General features: G+C 45.6%; 1 protein-coding gene across 1 annotated transcript in view; it reads left to right on the forward strand.

The window, feature by feature from the left end:
- The window catches only part of LOC122679939, a 335468-nt gene that overhangs the window by 248931 nt on the left and 69427 nt on the right, over positions 1-17110 (forward strand). Inside the window, exons 41-45 of the mRNA XM_043880798.1 lie at positions 665-979; positions 4859-5167; positions 5261-5578; positions 8721-8813; positions 8890-9204. Coding sequence (XP_043736733.1) covers positions 665-979; positions 4859-5167; positions 5261-5578; positions 8721-8813; positions 8890-9204 — 1350 coding nt within the window. The remainder of the gene's footprint in view (positions 1-664; positions 980-4858; positions 5168-5260; positions 5579-8720; positions 8814-8889; positions 9205-17110) is intronic.

The raw sequence follows: 17110 nt of genomic DNA on the forward strand, positions 1-17110 counted from the left end.
ACTGTTAAGAGTCTTCTCCAACACCATAGTTCAAAAACATCAATTCTTTGGTGCTCAGCTTTCTTTATAGTCCAACTCTCACAACCATCCATGACTATTGGAAAAACCATAACTTGGACTAGACAGACCTTTCTCTGACTTCCCTGGTGGCTCAGTGTTAAAGAATCTACCTGCCCGTGCAGGAGATGCCTGGTTGATTGATGGGTTGGAAAGATCCCCTGGAGAAGGAAATGGCAACTTACTCCAGTATTCTTGCCTGGGAAATCCCGTGGACAGAGAAGCCTGGTAGACTACTGTCCATACAGTTGCAAGAGAGTTGGACACGACTTGGTGACTCAAAAACAACAATGCAGAACCCTACAAATCAGAAGGTTAATACCGATAGGGCTTGGGTAATATCATCTGTCTCACACTACTCAGTAGAGTAATATTTTCTATTTTTTCCCATTTTCAACCTTATTATTTTCACTGCTGCTATACGAAACCCGACCCAGGTGCTTGCCGGAGTGCAAAACTCCGTGTTTCAACCAGCAGGCTCTGCAGCCTCAGAGGAGACTCAGGACCAGAAGACTCTTCTCATCCCCACCGTCCCATCCCACTCCCCACGCCCCCGTCAACACCCCACCCCCCCGCCCCGCTTATTATCTCATTTCTCTCTCCTCAGGCAGCAGACAGCTCCGCCTGGTGGACGGGGGCGGTCCCTGTGCCGGGAGAGTGGAGATCCTTGACCAGGGCTCCTGGGGCACCATCTGTGATGACGGCTGGGACCTGGACGATGCTCGCGTGGTGTGCAGGCAACTGGGCTGTGGAGGAGCCCTCGATGCCTTGCAATCTGCTCAATTAGGTCAGGGATCAGGGCGCATCTGGCTGGATGAACTGAACTGCGGAGGAAAGGAGTCCCACGTGTGGAGGTGCCCTTCCCGGGGCTGGGGGCGGCACGACTGTGTGCATGCAGAGGATGCTGGGGTTGTCTGCTCAGGTACGGTCAGTGCATTGTCCATGGGCTGAGAAAGTAGTAAGTTCCAAGGAAGTTGGTGTCTGATCACCTGGCAATAGAAGATGACTGAGTTAGAGAGGTCTAAGACATCTACCCATCCTCCCTGAGGGCACATTTATCTCTGAGTGATGGGCTTCAACTACTATCCTCTTGTCAGTCTCTGATATTTCTTCTCCAGTGATCTTACCTGACAGAGTTTAATCTATTTTTTCCAATTATAATTGATCTTCATAATTTTTATATAATTTTTGGAAGAGTGAAATACTCACAAATCACCACCCCCCCCCCCCCCCTTTGCACAGTGAACCCATAGGAGGGAGCGACAAGAGTGAGGGTGCACCTCTCTGGGTGGAGTTGTTTCCGTAGTTACCCTATGACACACTATTTTGCACTAGGTCAGTAGGAGTGGAGGCACAGAGGATACCATTAAACAAATCAGAAAGCAATTTATGGATTTATGCCAAATTTCAAGTCTCCTTTACAAATTTAAATGTAAATATTCATAGCCATTTGGCTGGTAGGACCAGAGGACCTTGGATGAAATGCTCTGAGTCATAGCTTCTCCTTCCATTGTTATGAGAAAAGATTCTTTGTCCATGTTTTCTTTAAAACATCTGCTTAAACCAAAACTTTGAAAGAATGCTTAGCCATGCACTGACACATCAAAGGTGGAGGCAATGAAATATTGATTCTGTGTTTTATAGTAAGAGATTATATATTTACACCTGATGATTTCAGTGATATAAGAGAATTGCACTTGGGGGTTTATTTGCTAGGAAAAGAAGTAAGGGGACAAATATAATTTTTGAAGAAGCTGGAAGAGAGTTATCATAGCTAGGAGGGATGGAAGGGCAATGGGAGCTGACAAAGGCAACTGTGGGGTTCTCTGAGCAGCCCTGAGGGTCCAGGTGTGGTGTGGAGGATGCTACATGTGCCTAAGGACACAGGATGTCTGTATACCAAGAGACCAGACAAGGATAAATCTGACCACAGTTTGATTTTGCCTTTGTTGCAGTTGATTCATATAAATAAATGGCCCTCTGAAAGGGTAGTTTCTCTTTCTTTGATTATCCAAGTCTCTCATAAACGTTTTGGAGGGCTTTAAACTGTCTACTTATTTTTCTCCTGAACTTCTAAAAAGATAAGGGCATTGTTTTATCGTGATTTACATTCCCAACATAGGCCAAAATTCCTGAATATAACAGACTCTAAAAAGGTGCTTGTATTTGTAATAAACCACATGAAAATAGATTCTCAATATTGCCTTCAAAATAACATCCTCCAACTTAAATATCAGACCTCTGCAGAGGATTCAGATACGACTTCTCTGTAGCCTCTCCACTCTCTCCATTTCATTTCCCAATCAGAGGTTCTATTTCTGGGCCTCTAGGGACCCACTCTCCTTGGTCTATGCTGCACCTTGATGGAAATGTCACACCGATCCTCTCTGGCTTTCAGAGGGGAATGGGCAGCCCAAGGGTCAAGGGCAGGTCTGGTCTTCCAGGAAGATACTTGATCTTTGTGAATCTCTGAGAGGCCACATACCTCACCCTACAGAGATATTTCCTACACCTCAGGCCACACAGTGCTCTGTTCCAGTCAAACCAGTAGGAGTCCAGAGTGATGGGTGAAGAGCCAGAGGGTCCAGGGTCAGGTAAGGACGAAAGTCAGAGGGCTGAGAGTTGGTCTGAAGGCAGATGCATCACAGCTACAGGGAGAAGAGAGGGGGCCACCTTGATCAGAGGGAGAGAAATAAGAATGTGATCTACATGAACAATGATGAAAACCCTCATGCTCTCGTGGTTCCCTGGATAAAATCCAGTCCCAAACCTATAACAGTGAGATTGAGTCTGGGACAAAGGGCCCTAAGCAGAAGCTGAGATACAGAAAATCGGGGCTCTCCCAGGCTCAGGCACAGGTGCAGAGAGAATCCTTTCCTGACAGTCTGGCCCCTGAGGTCCCTCTTATGGCTCAGGTTGATGTCTCTTTTGCAAATGGACTGAACTTGGAAAATGGAGGCCAAAAAGTGTTTCACCACTATTTATTGAACAGTCTTTCTTCTCTAGTGATATAAAATATTACCTTCTTCAAATACTAAATTTCTGTGTGTGTATGTCTTTGTGTGTTAGATATTTATATTCTGCCCCACTCTTTCTATTGTTATACAAGAAAGTAGTTGGTTTTATTATTTTTAATAACTTATCCCCTCAAATCAGCCTTCTAGTTCATAAATTTTCTTGCAATGTTCACACACTTTTATTTCCATTTGAAAACAAATATAAAATAAAAAAGAAATAATAATAATTTGTCTTGGGAGACTATCCTGATGTGCATAAGACTATGTTCTGAATATATCTGAGTGTCTAACACATGTCAGGCTATCTACAATCACGTGTAAGCAATATTTCTTCTTTCTAAATTCATAATCTGGTGGGATTAATACAGAAACTAACAAGGTGTTGAGTAAAATTTATTTAATTAGAAAGAGTAGCCTTAACCTAACTCCCCACCAGACCAGTTCGATCTCTTTCAGTTTTATACTTCATCCATTCCCGGTTTAATCTACCACACATCCCACCCACACTCCACTCCTACAGATGTTCTTCCCTTTCAGAGTCTCCTTTCCATCCATTTGTAGCTTTTAAGATTGTTCCCTTGTCTGCAGTGGATAAAATGTGAAAGGGTAGCAGGGTTAGGTGGCCAGATGGGAGGAGCACAGTGGATAAAATGTGTCAAAAACTTGGACAAATATTTTCCTCAAGTCTTTCATCCATATTGAGGTTTTGCATTTGGAAATCTCTAAATTACAAGTGGCTTGTTTGCTCTGTGTTCTCTTTCTCTCCCTCTCCTTTTTTGCTGCTATTTCTCAAGAATCCAAATAGGAAAGGAATATGCAATTAGCATATACATAGGATTAAAATACATTAAATTATCGTCATTTCTTAGTATTTGCTAAGATTCCCATGTCTTAGATTCCCATGTCTAGTAGAAAGTAATCAAACTCAGCTGATTTTCATACTCCCACTGAAAACTCATTCTCTTCCTTGATAAATCCTAGGCTTTCAAGAAAGATGGCTAGGACCAGCCCCTCCCTCTGCTATGACTCTCTGAACTTTCTTAATATTCAAACTCATCTATGGACAACTTCTTTTCACAATCAAGTCACTGAAGAAATTCTGGGAATTTTTCACCATCAAGAATTATGAGAAATAATTGTGCTGTTTCCAGTGCCAATATATGTGAAATCATAATAGGCTTGTTATAATATACATCAAATCATAATAGGCTTGTAGACTTGCTATGATGTCTAGCTTTCCTGCTGTAGCCATAAGTCTGTCTACTTATGAATTAGTAGACAGACTGAATTAATAGATCTGCTATGAGGTTCCCTGTCTTCAGTGACTTGATTATTGGCTCCTGAGAGAAAACTGGCTAGAATTATAGCTCCAGAAATCTCAGATGGCCTTCTAATCTTGTCTGGATCTTAGTCCTCTAAACTTTTGAATCCCATAAACCTACTTCACTCTGGGTTAGTTCAGCTCTGTGCTCAAGTCTGATACCCACTGCAGTGCGGTTTCCTTGGGCCTTGTCGTTTCCAGGCCCCTAGATGAGGAATTCTCATCCTAATCAACCTCAAAATATACATTCTCACTGACTGCAAATTTTCTGGGTTTCTTTTCATAAACTTGGTCATGAAATTATTAATACAATTCTGACACTAACTGTCAGCTTCTCTCTCCATGCCCCACTCCTAGAAATGAAACGCTTTCACATCCTTGTCTATGATGTGCTGTTTCCAATGCCAAGCGAGGACTATGAACACTCACAGGGTTTGTTGCTGCTGTTGATTGTTTCCCTTAGGATTTGTGCGTCTGGCTGGAGGAGAAGGACCCTGCTCAGGGCGAGTAGAAGTGCATTCTGGAGAAGACTGGACCCCAGTGTCTTATGGAAACTTCACACTTCCCACTGCCCAGGTCATCTGTGCAGAGCTGGGGTGCGGCAAGGCTGTGTCTGTCCTGGGACACGTGCCCTTCAGAGAGTCAGATGGCCGGGTCTGGGCTGAAGAGTTCAGGTGTGAGGGGGAGGAGCCTGAGCTCCGGGTCTGCCCCAGAGTGCACTGTCCAGGGGGCACGTGTCACCACAGTGGAGCTGCTCAGGTTGTCTGTTCAGGTGAGATGCATGTCAGGACTTAACCGCCCTGCACACTCTGTTCAGGTTTTTTAAAAAATGAGATTTTGCTGACATCCTGTGGTCTTCTACCAGTGTATGCAGAAGTCCGGCTCATGACAAACAGCTCCTCTCAGTGTGAGGGGCAGGTGGAGATGAATATTTCTGGACGATGGAGAGCGCTCTGTGCCTCCCACTGGAGTCTGGCCAATGCCAATGTTGTCTGTCGTCAGCTCAGCTGTGGAGTCACCATCACCACCCCTAGAGGACCACACTTTGTAGAAGGAGGTGATCAGATCTCAACAGTCCGATTTCACTGCTCGGGGGCTGAGTCCTTCTTAGGGACATGCCCTGTGACTGCCCTGGGTGGTCCTGACTGTTCCCATGGCAACACAGCCTATGTGATCTGCTCAGGTAAGAGAGGGGGGAAGGGCTACTGGTACTCATGGAGTGAAATGTCCCCAAGAGCAGAGAGTGAGGGAAACCTGGCTTCAAACATCAGATATTTCATGGTGAAATACGCTTCCTCTCATTGTTCATTCATTTTTCAGGTCAGGGCAAGAAGTGTGAAGGGGAATAATATATTTTTAAGCAGCATTATTATTTACAAATAGTCATAGAAAACAAAGAACCAGCAGTAAGTGTAGACCTCAGTCATGTTCCCCAACCCAGATAAGCCAAGAGAATATTCCCAGCACTACAGAGTCACTGTTGCCTCCTCGTAACTATGTCCAGTGTCCTCTCCAGTGAAAACAGTTTTAACTTCTACTACCATCGAATATTCACTGGAAAGACTGATGCTGAAGCTGAAGTTGCAGTATTTTGGTCATCTGATGTGAACAGATGACTCGTTGGGAAAGTCTCTGATGCTGGGAAAGATTGAGGGCAGAAGGAGAAGAGGGTGTCAGAGGATGAGATGGCTGGATGGCATTACTGATGCAATGAACATGAACTTGGGCAAACTCTGGGAGATGGTGAGGGTCTGGCATGCTGCAGTCCATGGGGTCACAAAGGTTGGACATGACTGGGCAATTGAACAACAACAATAACAACAACCATAGGATATTTTATTGATTTTTGAACCTTATATAAAATCATGCAGTATGTTTCTTGTGTGTCTGACTTCTTTGACTCAGCATTATGTTTGGGATTCACTCATGATGTTGCTTGTAGCAGCTGACTATTCATTTTTATTACTGTAGAGTAGTTCTTTGAATGATCCACATGACAATAAACTGATCCATTCAACTGATGGTAGAGATTTGAATTATTTTCTGTCCTTGACTATTACAAATATGATGCTACAACTTACCATGACAATGATTTTGGGTGAAAATCTATGCTATTTATTTAATCCTTGGTCTTTTATTTTCATTTTCTTAATAGTACCATGTCCTTAGATGATCAAAGTTCTTAATCTTAAGGAAATATAACTTACTAGTTTTTCCCGGTATATTTAGTATTTCTTATATCCTTTTGAAAAGAACTTTGCTTACTCCAAGACCATAGAAACATTCTTCAGTACTATCTTATAGAATTTATTTTTCTCTTGCATGTAATTGCATATTCCTTCTGAGATTGACATCTATATAAGATAAGGGTCAAGTTTCATATTGACATCTAATTGACTCAGAATCTTTTTCTGAAAAGATTTTTGTCTCCACTGTGTGCCACCTTTGCAATAAGGAGAAGGGCATGTGTGTCTACGCCTTTTTAGACTCTCTGTTCTATTCCATTATATCGTTTGTCTATTCTTGCACCAATACTGTATTTTCTTAATTATTTTAATTTTACAGTAAGTTTGGGTAATTTTAATTTTCAAGAGTTGCTTTATATTAACTAACTATGTTGCTTTTCTTGGTAACTGTGCTGGTCATTCTTGGCCTTTTACGTTTAAAAAAAAATTTTGGAATTAGTTTGTTATTTTTCACCAAAAGAAACTTCATAGATGTATTTTGATTGAGATTATATTTAATCTACCAGAATTTGAGGATGATTGACTTTGACAATTTCGAGTCTCCCAATTCATTGACATGACGTATCCCTCCATTCGGTTAGGTCTATCAGAGGTTTTGCCCATCTTTTACTAGGTTTTCACCTAGGTGTTTCACGTTTTTGACATTATTTGTATTTCTTTTAGTGAAAGTGTCCTAGGAATGAATTATTTCTGACTTATTTTCACCTTTTAATTTTTTTAAATTTTGACCTAATTTGAGACCTGAAAGTTGCAAAAATAATATAAAAATTCCCAGATGACTTTTACCTGGATCTTCCAATATTAGTATTTTGCTTTAGTCTTCCTCTCTTTCTCTCCCTCTCTGTCCCCCTCCTGCCCCATTTCTCCATAAATATGTAAAGTCTTTCTGAGTTAGGTTGCAGTCATCAAGTCATTTTATCCATAAAATAATTCAAGAAATTTCCTTATTAACTAAAGTTCAGTCAAGTCCTTAGTTGACTTCAACCCCAGATGACATCTAAGTGCAACTACATGAAAGATCCCAAGACACAACTGCCAAGTTGAGTCTTTCTCAAATTACTGACCCAGGAAGACTTAAGAAAATGAAGACTGTGGAGAGATATATACATATACATATATATATATATACATATATATATGTGTGTGTATATATATGTAGCTTCAGAGGCTGTTTTTATAATTTGTTATACAGCAGTGTAGTCGGAACACTTACTATGTGGCCTGCACTTCTAAATAGGGGCGCATTTGTCCTATGACCTTCCACTTTATTGATTCTCCCTTATGCTGAGCTCATGTCCTGATATGCTCATTCTTCAGTTCTTAATTTCAACTAGTAAGTTTTTCAGCTCTAGAATTTTTATTTGTTGTTGTTGTTGTTATCATTATTTGTTTTTTTCCATCAGGGTGCACATTTTGTCAGTTAATTCCATGGGCACCTTAATCAAGGCTCTTTAAATTCTCTGTTAAGTAACTCTAGTAGCTGAGTATCCTGGGGAATTGTTTCTAATGTCTACATTTCCTCTTGGTTTCTCATGAGATCTATTTTCAATAAATATCTTTTAAAGTACAGACATTGTAGATGACAAATTGTAGAACTATTTTAGAAAATGTTTTATTTTGCTTCTTCTATTTAGGGATAGATTTAGGGACAGAACTTATTTAACTCATTCTTAGTGCTTGAGACAAAAATTGTGGCACTGTCAGAAGCAGAACTCTCCATAGTGAAGGCGAACACTACAGTTATGAAAACTTTACAACTATGTTTATCTGGGCTTCCCTAAAGGCTCAGTGGTAAAGAATCCAGCAGCCAATGCAGGAAATACAGGAGATGACATTTCGATTCCTGGTTGGGGAAGATCCCCTGGAGGAGGAAATGTCAATCCATTCCAATATTCTTGCCTCAAAAATCCCATGGACAAGGGGGCTGGTGTACTACAGTCCATAGGGTCAAAAAGAGTTGGAAACTACTGAGCAACTATGTTACATTTTTCTTCTCAGACCCCACTGCTTGTCTTTATTTAGTTTATTCAGTTTCCTGTTTTTCAATCACCAACACCCTGATCATTGCTGTTTCTGCAGGAAACCAGATCCAGGTGCTGCCCCATTGCAATGACTCCCTGTCAGAATCAGCAGGCTCTGCAGCCTCAGAGGAGAGCGCCCCCTACTGCTCAGGTGAGGGTCCCACAGGACAGAAGACCATTCTCATTCCCCAGGTCACCGCCCCATTGTCCCATTTCTCTCTCCTCAGACAGCAGACAGCTCCGCCTGGTGGACGGGGGAGGTCCCTGCGCCGGGAGAGTGGAGATCCTTGACCAGGGCTCCTGGGGCACCATCTGTGATGACGGCTGGGACCTGGACGATGCCCGCGTGGTGTGCAGGCAGCTGGGCTGTGGAGACGCCCTCAACGCCACGGGGTCTGCTGACTTCGGGGCAGGATCAGGGCCCATCTGGCTGGACGACCTGAACTGCACAGGAAATGAGTCTCACGTGTGGAGGTGCCCTTCCCGGGGCTGGGGGCGGCACGACTGCAGACACAAGGAGGACGCGGGGGTCATCTGCTCAGGTCTGTGCTGCACCCTGTCCACAGGCTGGGGGAGGGGTGGGACTCTGGAGGACGGGGGTCTGAGCCCTGATGGAGAGATGCTGAAAGGACCAGAGTAGGAGGCTTCCTCCCGTGGAGCCTGTCTCTCCAGTAGACGTGAAGACGAGGTGCTTTCACTTCCTCCTGCATCAGCTGAGATTCTGGTCCTTTCTTCTCACCACTGTTTCCTGGCAGAGCCGTTTCTGACAGTTAACACTTGAAATCCATGATTAATTCAAGTTAACACTTGAAAACACTTGAAAGCTCTTTCTGCTTGAAATCCTGGGCTCCCCCAGTTGGGCCAGTGGAAATAACCTGCCTGCCAATGAAGGACATGTAAGAGATGTGGGTTCAGTCCCTGGGTTTGGAAGATCCCCTGGAGGAGGGCATGGCAACCCATTCCAGTATTCTTGCCTGAGAATCCCATGGACAGAGGAGCCTGAGATAGTGAAAACTCAGATTTTTCCTTTACAGTTTTCTTTGCTAGGAGTCTGAAGAGAGTCTCCATGGGTCACATCTCAGTGTCCACAGGGCTGTGTTCTTCCTGGAGTCTCTGGGAGGCCTCCTTTCCCATCCTTTTGTGGTTTCTGTGTGGCCTCTTTTCTTGTCTCAGAGCAATCTTTTAAACAACAGTGCCTCTTCCAACCATTCTCCCTCACTCACATTCCTTCTGAATGGAGCTGGGAAAGATGATGCATTTCTCAGTGTAGCGGGTTTAAAGATGTTAGGCGGCACTCACATAGTTGCTCCTTAATATTTGAGCTTTATCTCTCCATCCCAAGGTCCTTATTAATCACATCTGTAAAGTCCCTTTTGAAATGAAGGTAATATATCACAGGTTCCAGGATTAGGCTGTGGATATCTCTGGGGCTCCATTATTCTGTCGACCACATCACTGTCCACATCACTTTCCATTCTTTTAGATGTTTTGTCAGGAAGCAAGAATCAGCTCCTATCACTGCAGGTGCACTAGTTGACCTTGCTCTCTGTTCATATCTACACTGTTGTGGCAGAAATAGGTGTACAGATGTTAATGGACAAAGTCAGGTGAAAGGGAGACAAAAGTTAGTCTTGTCACCCAGTGGGCATCTCCTCTGCTGGGTCAGGGATGTGTGGTCACTACTTCTGGGGGAGAGGAAAACCCAGAGCACTGAGTGCAGTGCTCACTGTGTTCCATCCCCTCCGTTTCAATCTTAGAGTTCCTGGCCCTCAGGATGGTGAGCGAGGACCAGCAGTGTGCTGGGTGGCTGGAAGTTTTCTACAACGGGACCTGGGGCAGTGTCTGCCTCAGCCCCATGGAAGACATCACCGTGTCCATGATCTGCAGACAGCTTGGCTGTGGGGACAGCGGAAATCTCAACTCTTCTGTTGCTCTTAGGGAAGGCTCTAGACCCCGCTGGGTAGATGGAATCCAGTGCCGGAGAGCTGATACCTCTCTCTGGCAGTGCCCTTCTGACTCGTGGAATTACAACTCGTGCTCTCCCAAGGAGGAAGCCTATATCTCGTGTGCAGGTGACTTACTGTCTGTTTCTGTGTCACTCCCAACCATGTAGGGTGCCGTGAGTATGATTTCATATTTTCAGATCTAATTGATGGGTTTTGGTTGAGTCTACAAAATGTAGGTGTATATTTGTATTTGTCTCTGTTTGTTTGCTTTTGTTATGGCAAGCAACTAATTAAAGTCATTCCAGCTGCTGATAAGATGCAGTGAACCTCTCAGCCATGTAAATGATGTAGCTTCTGTGGTCTTTTGTCATTTGACTGTGACAAAAAACCTTAGATACTCGTGTTTGGGGACAAGACCACGCCCAGCTGTCCCTGAACCAGCGCTTCCCATTGTTGCTTCTGCAGGAAAAACACCCAAGAGCTGTCCAGCTGCTGCCCCCTGCACAGGTACGTCAGCCTCGCCCCCTCCCCAGGGCCCCAGGGGCTCCTTCCTCCCACCAGGGGAGTCACAGGAGGGGCTGCTGCCTTTTCAGACAGAGAGAAGCTCCGGCTCAGGGGAGGAGACAGCGAGTGCTCAGGGCGGGTGGAGGTCTGGCACAGCGGCTCCTGGGGCACCGTGTGCGATGACTCCTGGAGCCTGGCAGAGGCCGAGGTGGTGTGTCAGCAGCTGGGCTGTGGCCCGGCCGTGGAAGCCGTGCGGGCCGCGGCGTTTGGCCCTGGAAACGGGAGCATCTGGCTGGACGAGGTGCGGTGCGGGGGCCGGGAGTCCTCCCTGTGGGACTGTGCTGCGGATCCCTGGGGGCAGAGCGACTGCAAGCACGAGGAGGATGCTGGTGTGAGGTGCTCTGGTGAGTGAGGGGCTCCGGGTCCATCCTGGGTGAGCTGGGGCAGCGCAGAGGCAGTTGGCTGGGCCGGGTGTGGTGGGGATTTTGTATTCAGACAGTGTCCCAGTGCTGGGGCTCTGATCTAGGATGGGGGAGCTGGGAGGACTGGACCCTGGTGTTGTGGAGACTGAGGGGTGATTTCAGGCTCAAGAAGGAAAAAGGGCTGCTCTGTGATGTGGCCAATTCCCTTTACCCAAACTGCTCTTTTTCTCTTTAGGTGCAAGGACATCATTACCCCTGAATACAGCAGGTACTGTAATCCATCTATGGGCAGGGGAGAGTACTCGGATTCTGGAGACCTGTTCTGTGGGCTCTCTGACAGCTAAGGAGAGGAAAGAGTCTGAGAAGCCCCTGGCTTTTGGGGAGAAGCCAGAGTGTTATGTTGGGGAACTCCCCTACCCTGGTTCCTGGAGTCAGAAGGTTCTCATGCCTGGGGTCCAAGTGGCTCTGGTTCCCATGTTGCAGAATCTAAGGCCCTCCCACCTGCCCCTGTGTGTTGCTCCTCATCAGTGAGGCGCAGGTCCCAGGACTGTTTGATGCTCTGTCTTTTGAAGCCCAGGGAGAGGGGATGAGCCAGGTCCTCAGACACAGTTTAGGCAGGGCAGCTCCCTGACAATCCCTGGCTCTGCCTTGGGGCCACACTGGCAGGAGTGAGGTTGGCTTGTCTGAGGACGAGACCCGTAGGAGCTCAGTCACTGTCAGTGCACTTGTATCTGAGGCGGGGACGCCATTGTCCAGAGCTCCTGGAAATTCTGGCACAGAGGGTTTCTTTGCCCAAGACCTTCTCCAACCCTCTTTCCTGTTCTCCTTAGGGACCAGACCAGCCTCGAATCCTCTCCCAGTCATCTTCTCCCTGCCTGGGGCCTTCTGCCTCATCCTGGGGGCCCTTTTCTTCCTGGTCCTCGTCGTCCTGGTGACTCAGGTGCTCAGATGGAGAGCAGAGCGCAGAGGTGGGCTGCAGGGGGAACTGGGGACCAGGGAGCGTGTGTGCAGGCAGGAGATGGGGCAGGGGTGAGGAGGGGAGCCTGGGCCAGGTCTCTGCTCTGAGTTGTAGACTCCATGTGCTCTGTGCTGAGCTCTAAGGGTTGAATAGACAGAGGACTGGGTGTGAACTCTCATAAGTCATGGCCTCTAACAAACACATGAAAACATGCTCAACATCACTCATTAGCAGAGAAATGCAAATCAAAACCACAATGAGGTACCATTACACTCCAGTCAGGATGGCTGCTATCCAAAAGTCTACAAGCAATAAATGCTGGAGAGGGTGTGGAGAAAAGGGAACCCTCTTACACTGTTGGTGGGAATGCAAACTAGTATAGCCGTTATGGAGAACAGTGTGGAGATTTCTTAAAAAACTGGAAATAGAACTGCCATATGACCCAGCAATCCCACTCCTGGGCATACACACCAAGGAAACCAGAACTTAAAGAGACACATGTACCCCAATGTTCATCGCAGCACTGTTTATAATAGCCAGGACATGGAAGCAACCTAGATGCCCATCAGCAGACGAATGGATAAGGAAGCTGTGGTACATATACACCATGGAATATTACTCAGCCATTAAAAAGAATTCATTTGAATCAGTTCTAATGAGATGGATAGAACTGGAGTCCATTATACAGAGAGAAGTAAGCCAGAAAGATAAAGACCATTACAGTATACTAACACATATATATGGAACTTAGAAAGATGGTAATGATAACCCTATATGCAAAAGAGAAAAAGAGACACAGATGTACAGAACAGACTTTTGAACTCTGTGGGAGAAGGCGAGGGTGGGATGTTTTGAGAGAACAGCATTGAAACATGTATATTATCTAGGGTGAAACAGATCACCAGCCCAGGTTGGATGCATGAGACAAGTGCTCGGGCCTGGTGCACTGGGAAAAGCCAGAAGGTTCAGGAAGGATCAGAAGGTGGGAGGGGGGATCGGGATGGGGAATACATGTAAATCCATGGCTGATTCATGTCAATATATGACAAAAACCACTACAATATTGTAAAATAATTAGACTCCAACTAATTAAAATAAATGAAAAATAAATAAATAAATAAAATTTAAAAAAGAAAAAAAAAGTCATGGCCTGTCTTATGAGACCAAAAAGAGTTGGGGCTGAACTGTGGATTCAGGTCAGACAGGGGAGAAGGTGCTGAAATGGTACACGGAGTGGGAGACAATGCCAAGGTTCAGGCAGCCCCCGTGTGAGCACAGGGGAGATGAAGGGTGGGTCTGCTGGATCGGGGTGTCTGGGACAACATCTCTGACCTGCTGGGGCATCTCTCAGCCTTATCCAGCTATGAAGGTGCTCTTGCTGTATAAGGAGCTCGATTACCTTGTGACTCAGAAGGAGGGTCTTCTGGGCAGCCCAGGTGGGTGTCTCTGCCTGCCCTCCTGGGCACCCTGGTTGTCACCACCCACTGGCTGTGCACGTCTTCTCAGCGTCAGCAGACTCCACTCGTGCCCCAGGCTCACAGAGGTGGCTCCTTCAAAGTGGCAGGATGGCCTCTCACAGCCCAGTGAGCCCCCAGCCTCTGTCTACACTGCAGGAGCCAGGCCTGTCCCTTCTCAGCCTTAACACAGGTCCCATGGGTGTGGGGAGGGTCATTCTGTGTGTTGGTTTTCTCCACTTTAGGCTTCCTGTCAGATGGTGAGGACAGCCATGACTCCAGATCTACTCCAGGTAATAGAGGTGAACCTGCTTCAGCTGAGTGTTGGGGAGGAGAGTTTTCCTCTTCATAGAGAGGAGATGTAAGGGGAACAGTTTCCCTTTGATGGACCAGAGGCATCCCTTGTGTCCAGATAGGGTCTGTCCTTTTCCTTCTCTGGCTGTTCTATGATGTCTCACATTTGGGGCTGGGCTTTCTGTGTCCAGAATCACAAGAGACACACACTGGTTTTAAAAATAACATCTGTAAAGCACAGTTTGTCAAAATACTTTAGTAATGCTCAGTGGTGGGAGAGTTGCTTTGAGATATATACTTTCAATCAGGAAATATTAAGATATGTAAAAGCATGTTTTAGTTTATGGACACATCAAAATGAAACATGGTCTCAAAAAAAAAATCTTTTGAAACAAGGAGTGACTGGTGCCTCTATTTAGCAGCTCAAAAACTCTGGGTCAGAAGGGATCTTAGTATTTCCCAGATCAACCCACTTATACTGTGGTTTCATCTGACCCCTGCTCTTCCCTCAGAAGCCCCAGATCAGAGGACTGATGCCCCTGGTGAGGATTATGATGATGCTGAAGAGGTACCAGTGCCTGGATCTCCTCCTGCCTCTCAGGGGAGCAAGGAGGAAGTGCTCCCATAGAAAGAAGATGGGATAAGGCCTCAGACAGGTGAGTGGGGTTAGCTGATCCCTTGTAATCTTTGGTCTCTGTCCAGAAAAGGGTGAATTTGAGCTCCTTAATGCCAAGCATCTCTACAGTTTCAAAACATGGGTAATCTCATGCATTTAATGGGCTTCCCTGGTGGCTCAGATGGTAAAGAATCTGCAACTCAGGAGACCGGGGTTTGATCCCTGGATCAGGAAGATCCCCTGGAGAAGGGAACGGCTGCCCTCTCCAGTATTCTTGCCTGGAGAATCCCATGGATAGAGGAGCCTGGCAGGCTATAGTTCATAGGGTTGCAAAGAGTCAGACTCAGCTGAATAACTAGCACTTCACAACCATATGCTATCTTTAATGCTGTCAGACTCCTTGGGGATGAGGAATCACTGTACCTTCAGCATTTATGTCTTCATAATGCATGGAGAAGGGAATGGCAACCCACTCCAGTACTCTTGCCTGGAAAATCCCATGGACGGAGGAGCCTGGTAGTCTACAGTCCGTGGGGTCGTGAAGAGTCAGACCCGACTGAGCAACTTCACTTTAATTTTCATTTTCCTGCATTGGAGAAGGAAATGGCAACCCACTCCAGTATTCTTGGCTGGAGAATCCCAGGGACAGAGGAGCCTGGTAGGCTGCCATCTATGGGGTCGCACAGAGTTGGACACGACTGACGCAACTTAGCAGGAGCCGCAGCTCCATAATGCAACATAAATTTTCACTTTATATGTGATATGCTTGCATTAAAATTTATAGATTAGGGACTTTTCTGAAAATCCAGTGGTTAGGACTCTGTACATTCACTGCTAGGGCCTGGGTTCAATCCCTGGTCAAGGAATTAAGATCCCACAAGCATTGTGTAGTGGTCAAAAGAAATAGATAGCTTATAGATTAATTGAGTATATTTACCAAATCCAAAGATAGACAAGTGTTTTGATAACATCTCTGTGCTGCCTTGTATATGAAAGATAGAGATTTAAAAAATGTATTGCAGTATTGAAATTTGTGAGGCATTCTGATAATTTAAGATGAGCTCTGTTTGTAAGGTTGCAATGACATGTACAAAGTCTATGGTATATGGTGGCCTTAACATTAAACCATGTTGGTAGATCATTGTGTTGGGGGAGTGTGTGATTTCCTTGGTGCTGTCTTGCTGCAACAAAAATTTGAAGTGACAGATGGACCAGAGTTACAGCTCAGTTACAGCTCAGTTTTATTTGGCAAGCAAAGGAAAATACATCCTTGAGGTGTGAGGGCAGGTCGACCCAAAAGAAGCAAAGAGAGGCGACGAGAGAAGCTCAATTTTGGTTCCTCTTTTTATATGTTTTATTTCCTCCCCTGAGCCTGCCCTATGTAAACTGGGCTAGCCAGGAGGGCTGTTTGTTTCACCTGAGGTTCTCGCTCCAATCCTTGGACCTTTTTTTGTTCTATTTTCATGGATATTTCCCTTCTTTGTCTTTTAGCCACCACCATTCTGGACTGCTTTTTCCCATTCTAACTACCTAACAATTGATTCAGAGTTTGTGATCAGCTAAGGTTTAATTTCCTCCAGATATTTTGGTGGTCAAGAGAAAACATTCTTTCTCTGGAAAGGAGTATTTCTCCATCTGAGGGCCTATGTGCTCCCTAGGGAGGGGCCATCTGTGGATGCACCCGTGATACTATTTGTAGACATTTAGGAGCATGCATCAAGGCTACTAAGAGCAGAGTTGGTTTGTGAGTGAGGAACTCAGAATTTTCCTGTCTCCACTCCCCCTCTAATTGTGATTTCACGTCTGTCAGTTGTGAAAGGAGAACATTTAAATTCATTGTTAGGCTCTTACCATTCCTGGGCATTTCGTTGCTGATTGTGTAGCCTGGAGGCAGGTCTTCACAGAGGTCCAGTGTGAGCACAGGTCTCCTGTGATGCAGGGTTTCCACGTGAGCTAAGGCCCCAGAGACCACATGGACCAGATCTGAGAGGACAGCTGGGATCCATCCTCACTGTAACTGACATGAAATAGTCTGAGCATCCCTGCCCACACCTCGGTCCCAGGGATGGTTTGTTATCACAACTTGCTTAACTCACTTCCTCCGCACTGTTTGGTCCCCTTGTCTCAGTTCTAATCATATTTTTCTTTACTATTTCAGGCTCTTCTCTGAATGTCTTTAGAGAGGAAGCTGATCCTGGGGAAGGAGAAGAGAGCACCTGGCTGCTCCAGGGGGAGAAAAGGGACCCTGGATATG

Source organism: Cervus elaphus, chromosome 22 (assembly GCF_910594005.1).
Source record: "Cervus elaphus chromosome 22, mCerEla1.1, whole genome shotgun sequence".
Lineage (NCBI taxonomy): Eukaryota > Metazoa > Chordata > Mammalia > Artiodactyla > Cervidae > Cervus > Cervus elaphus.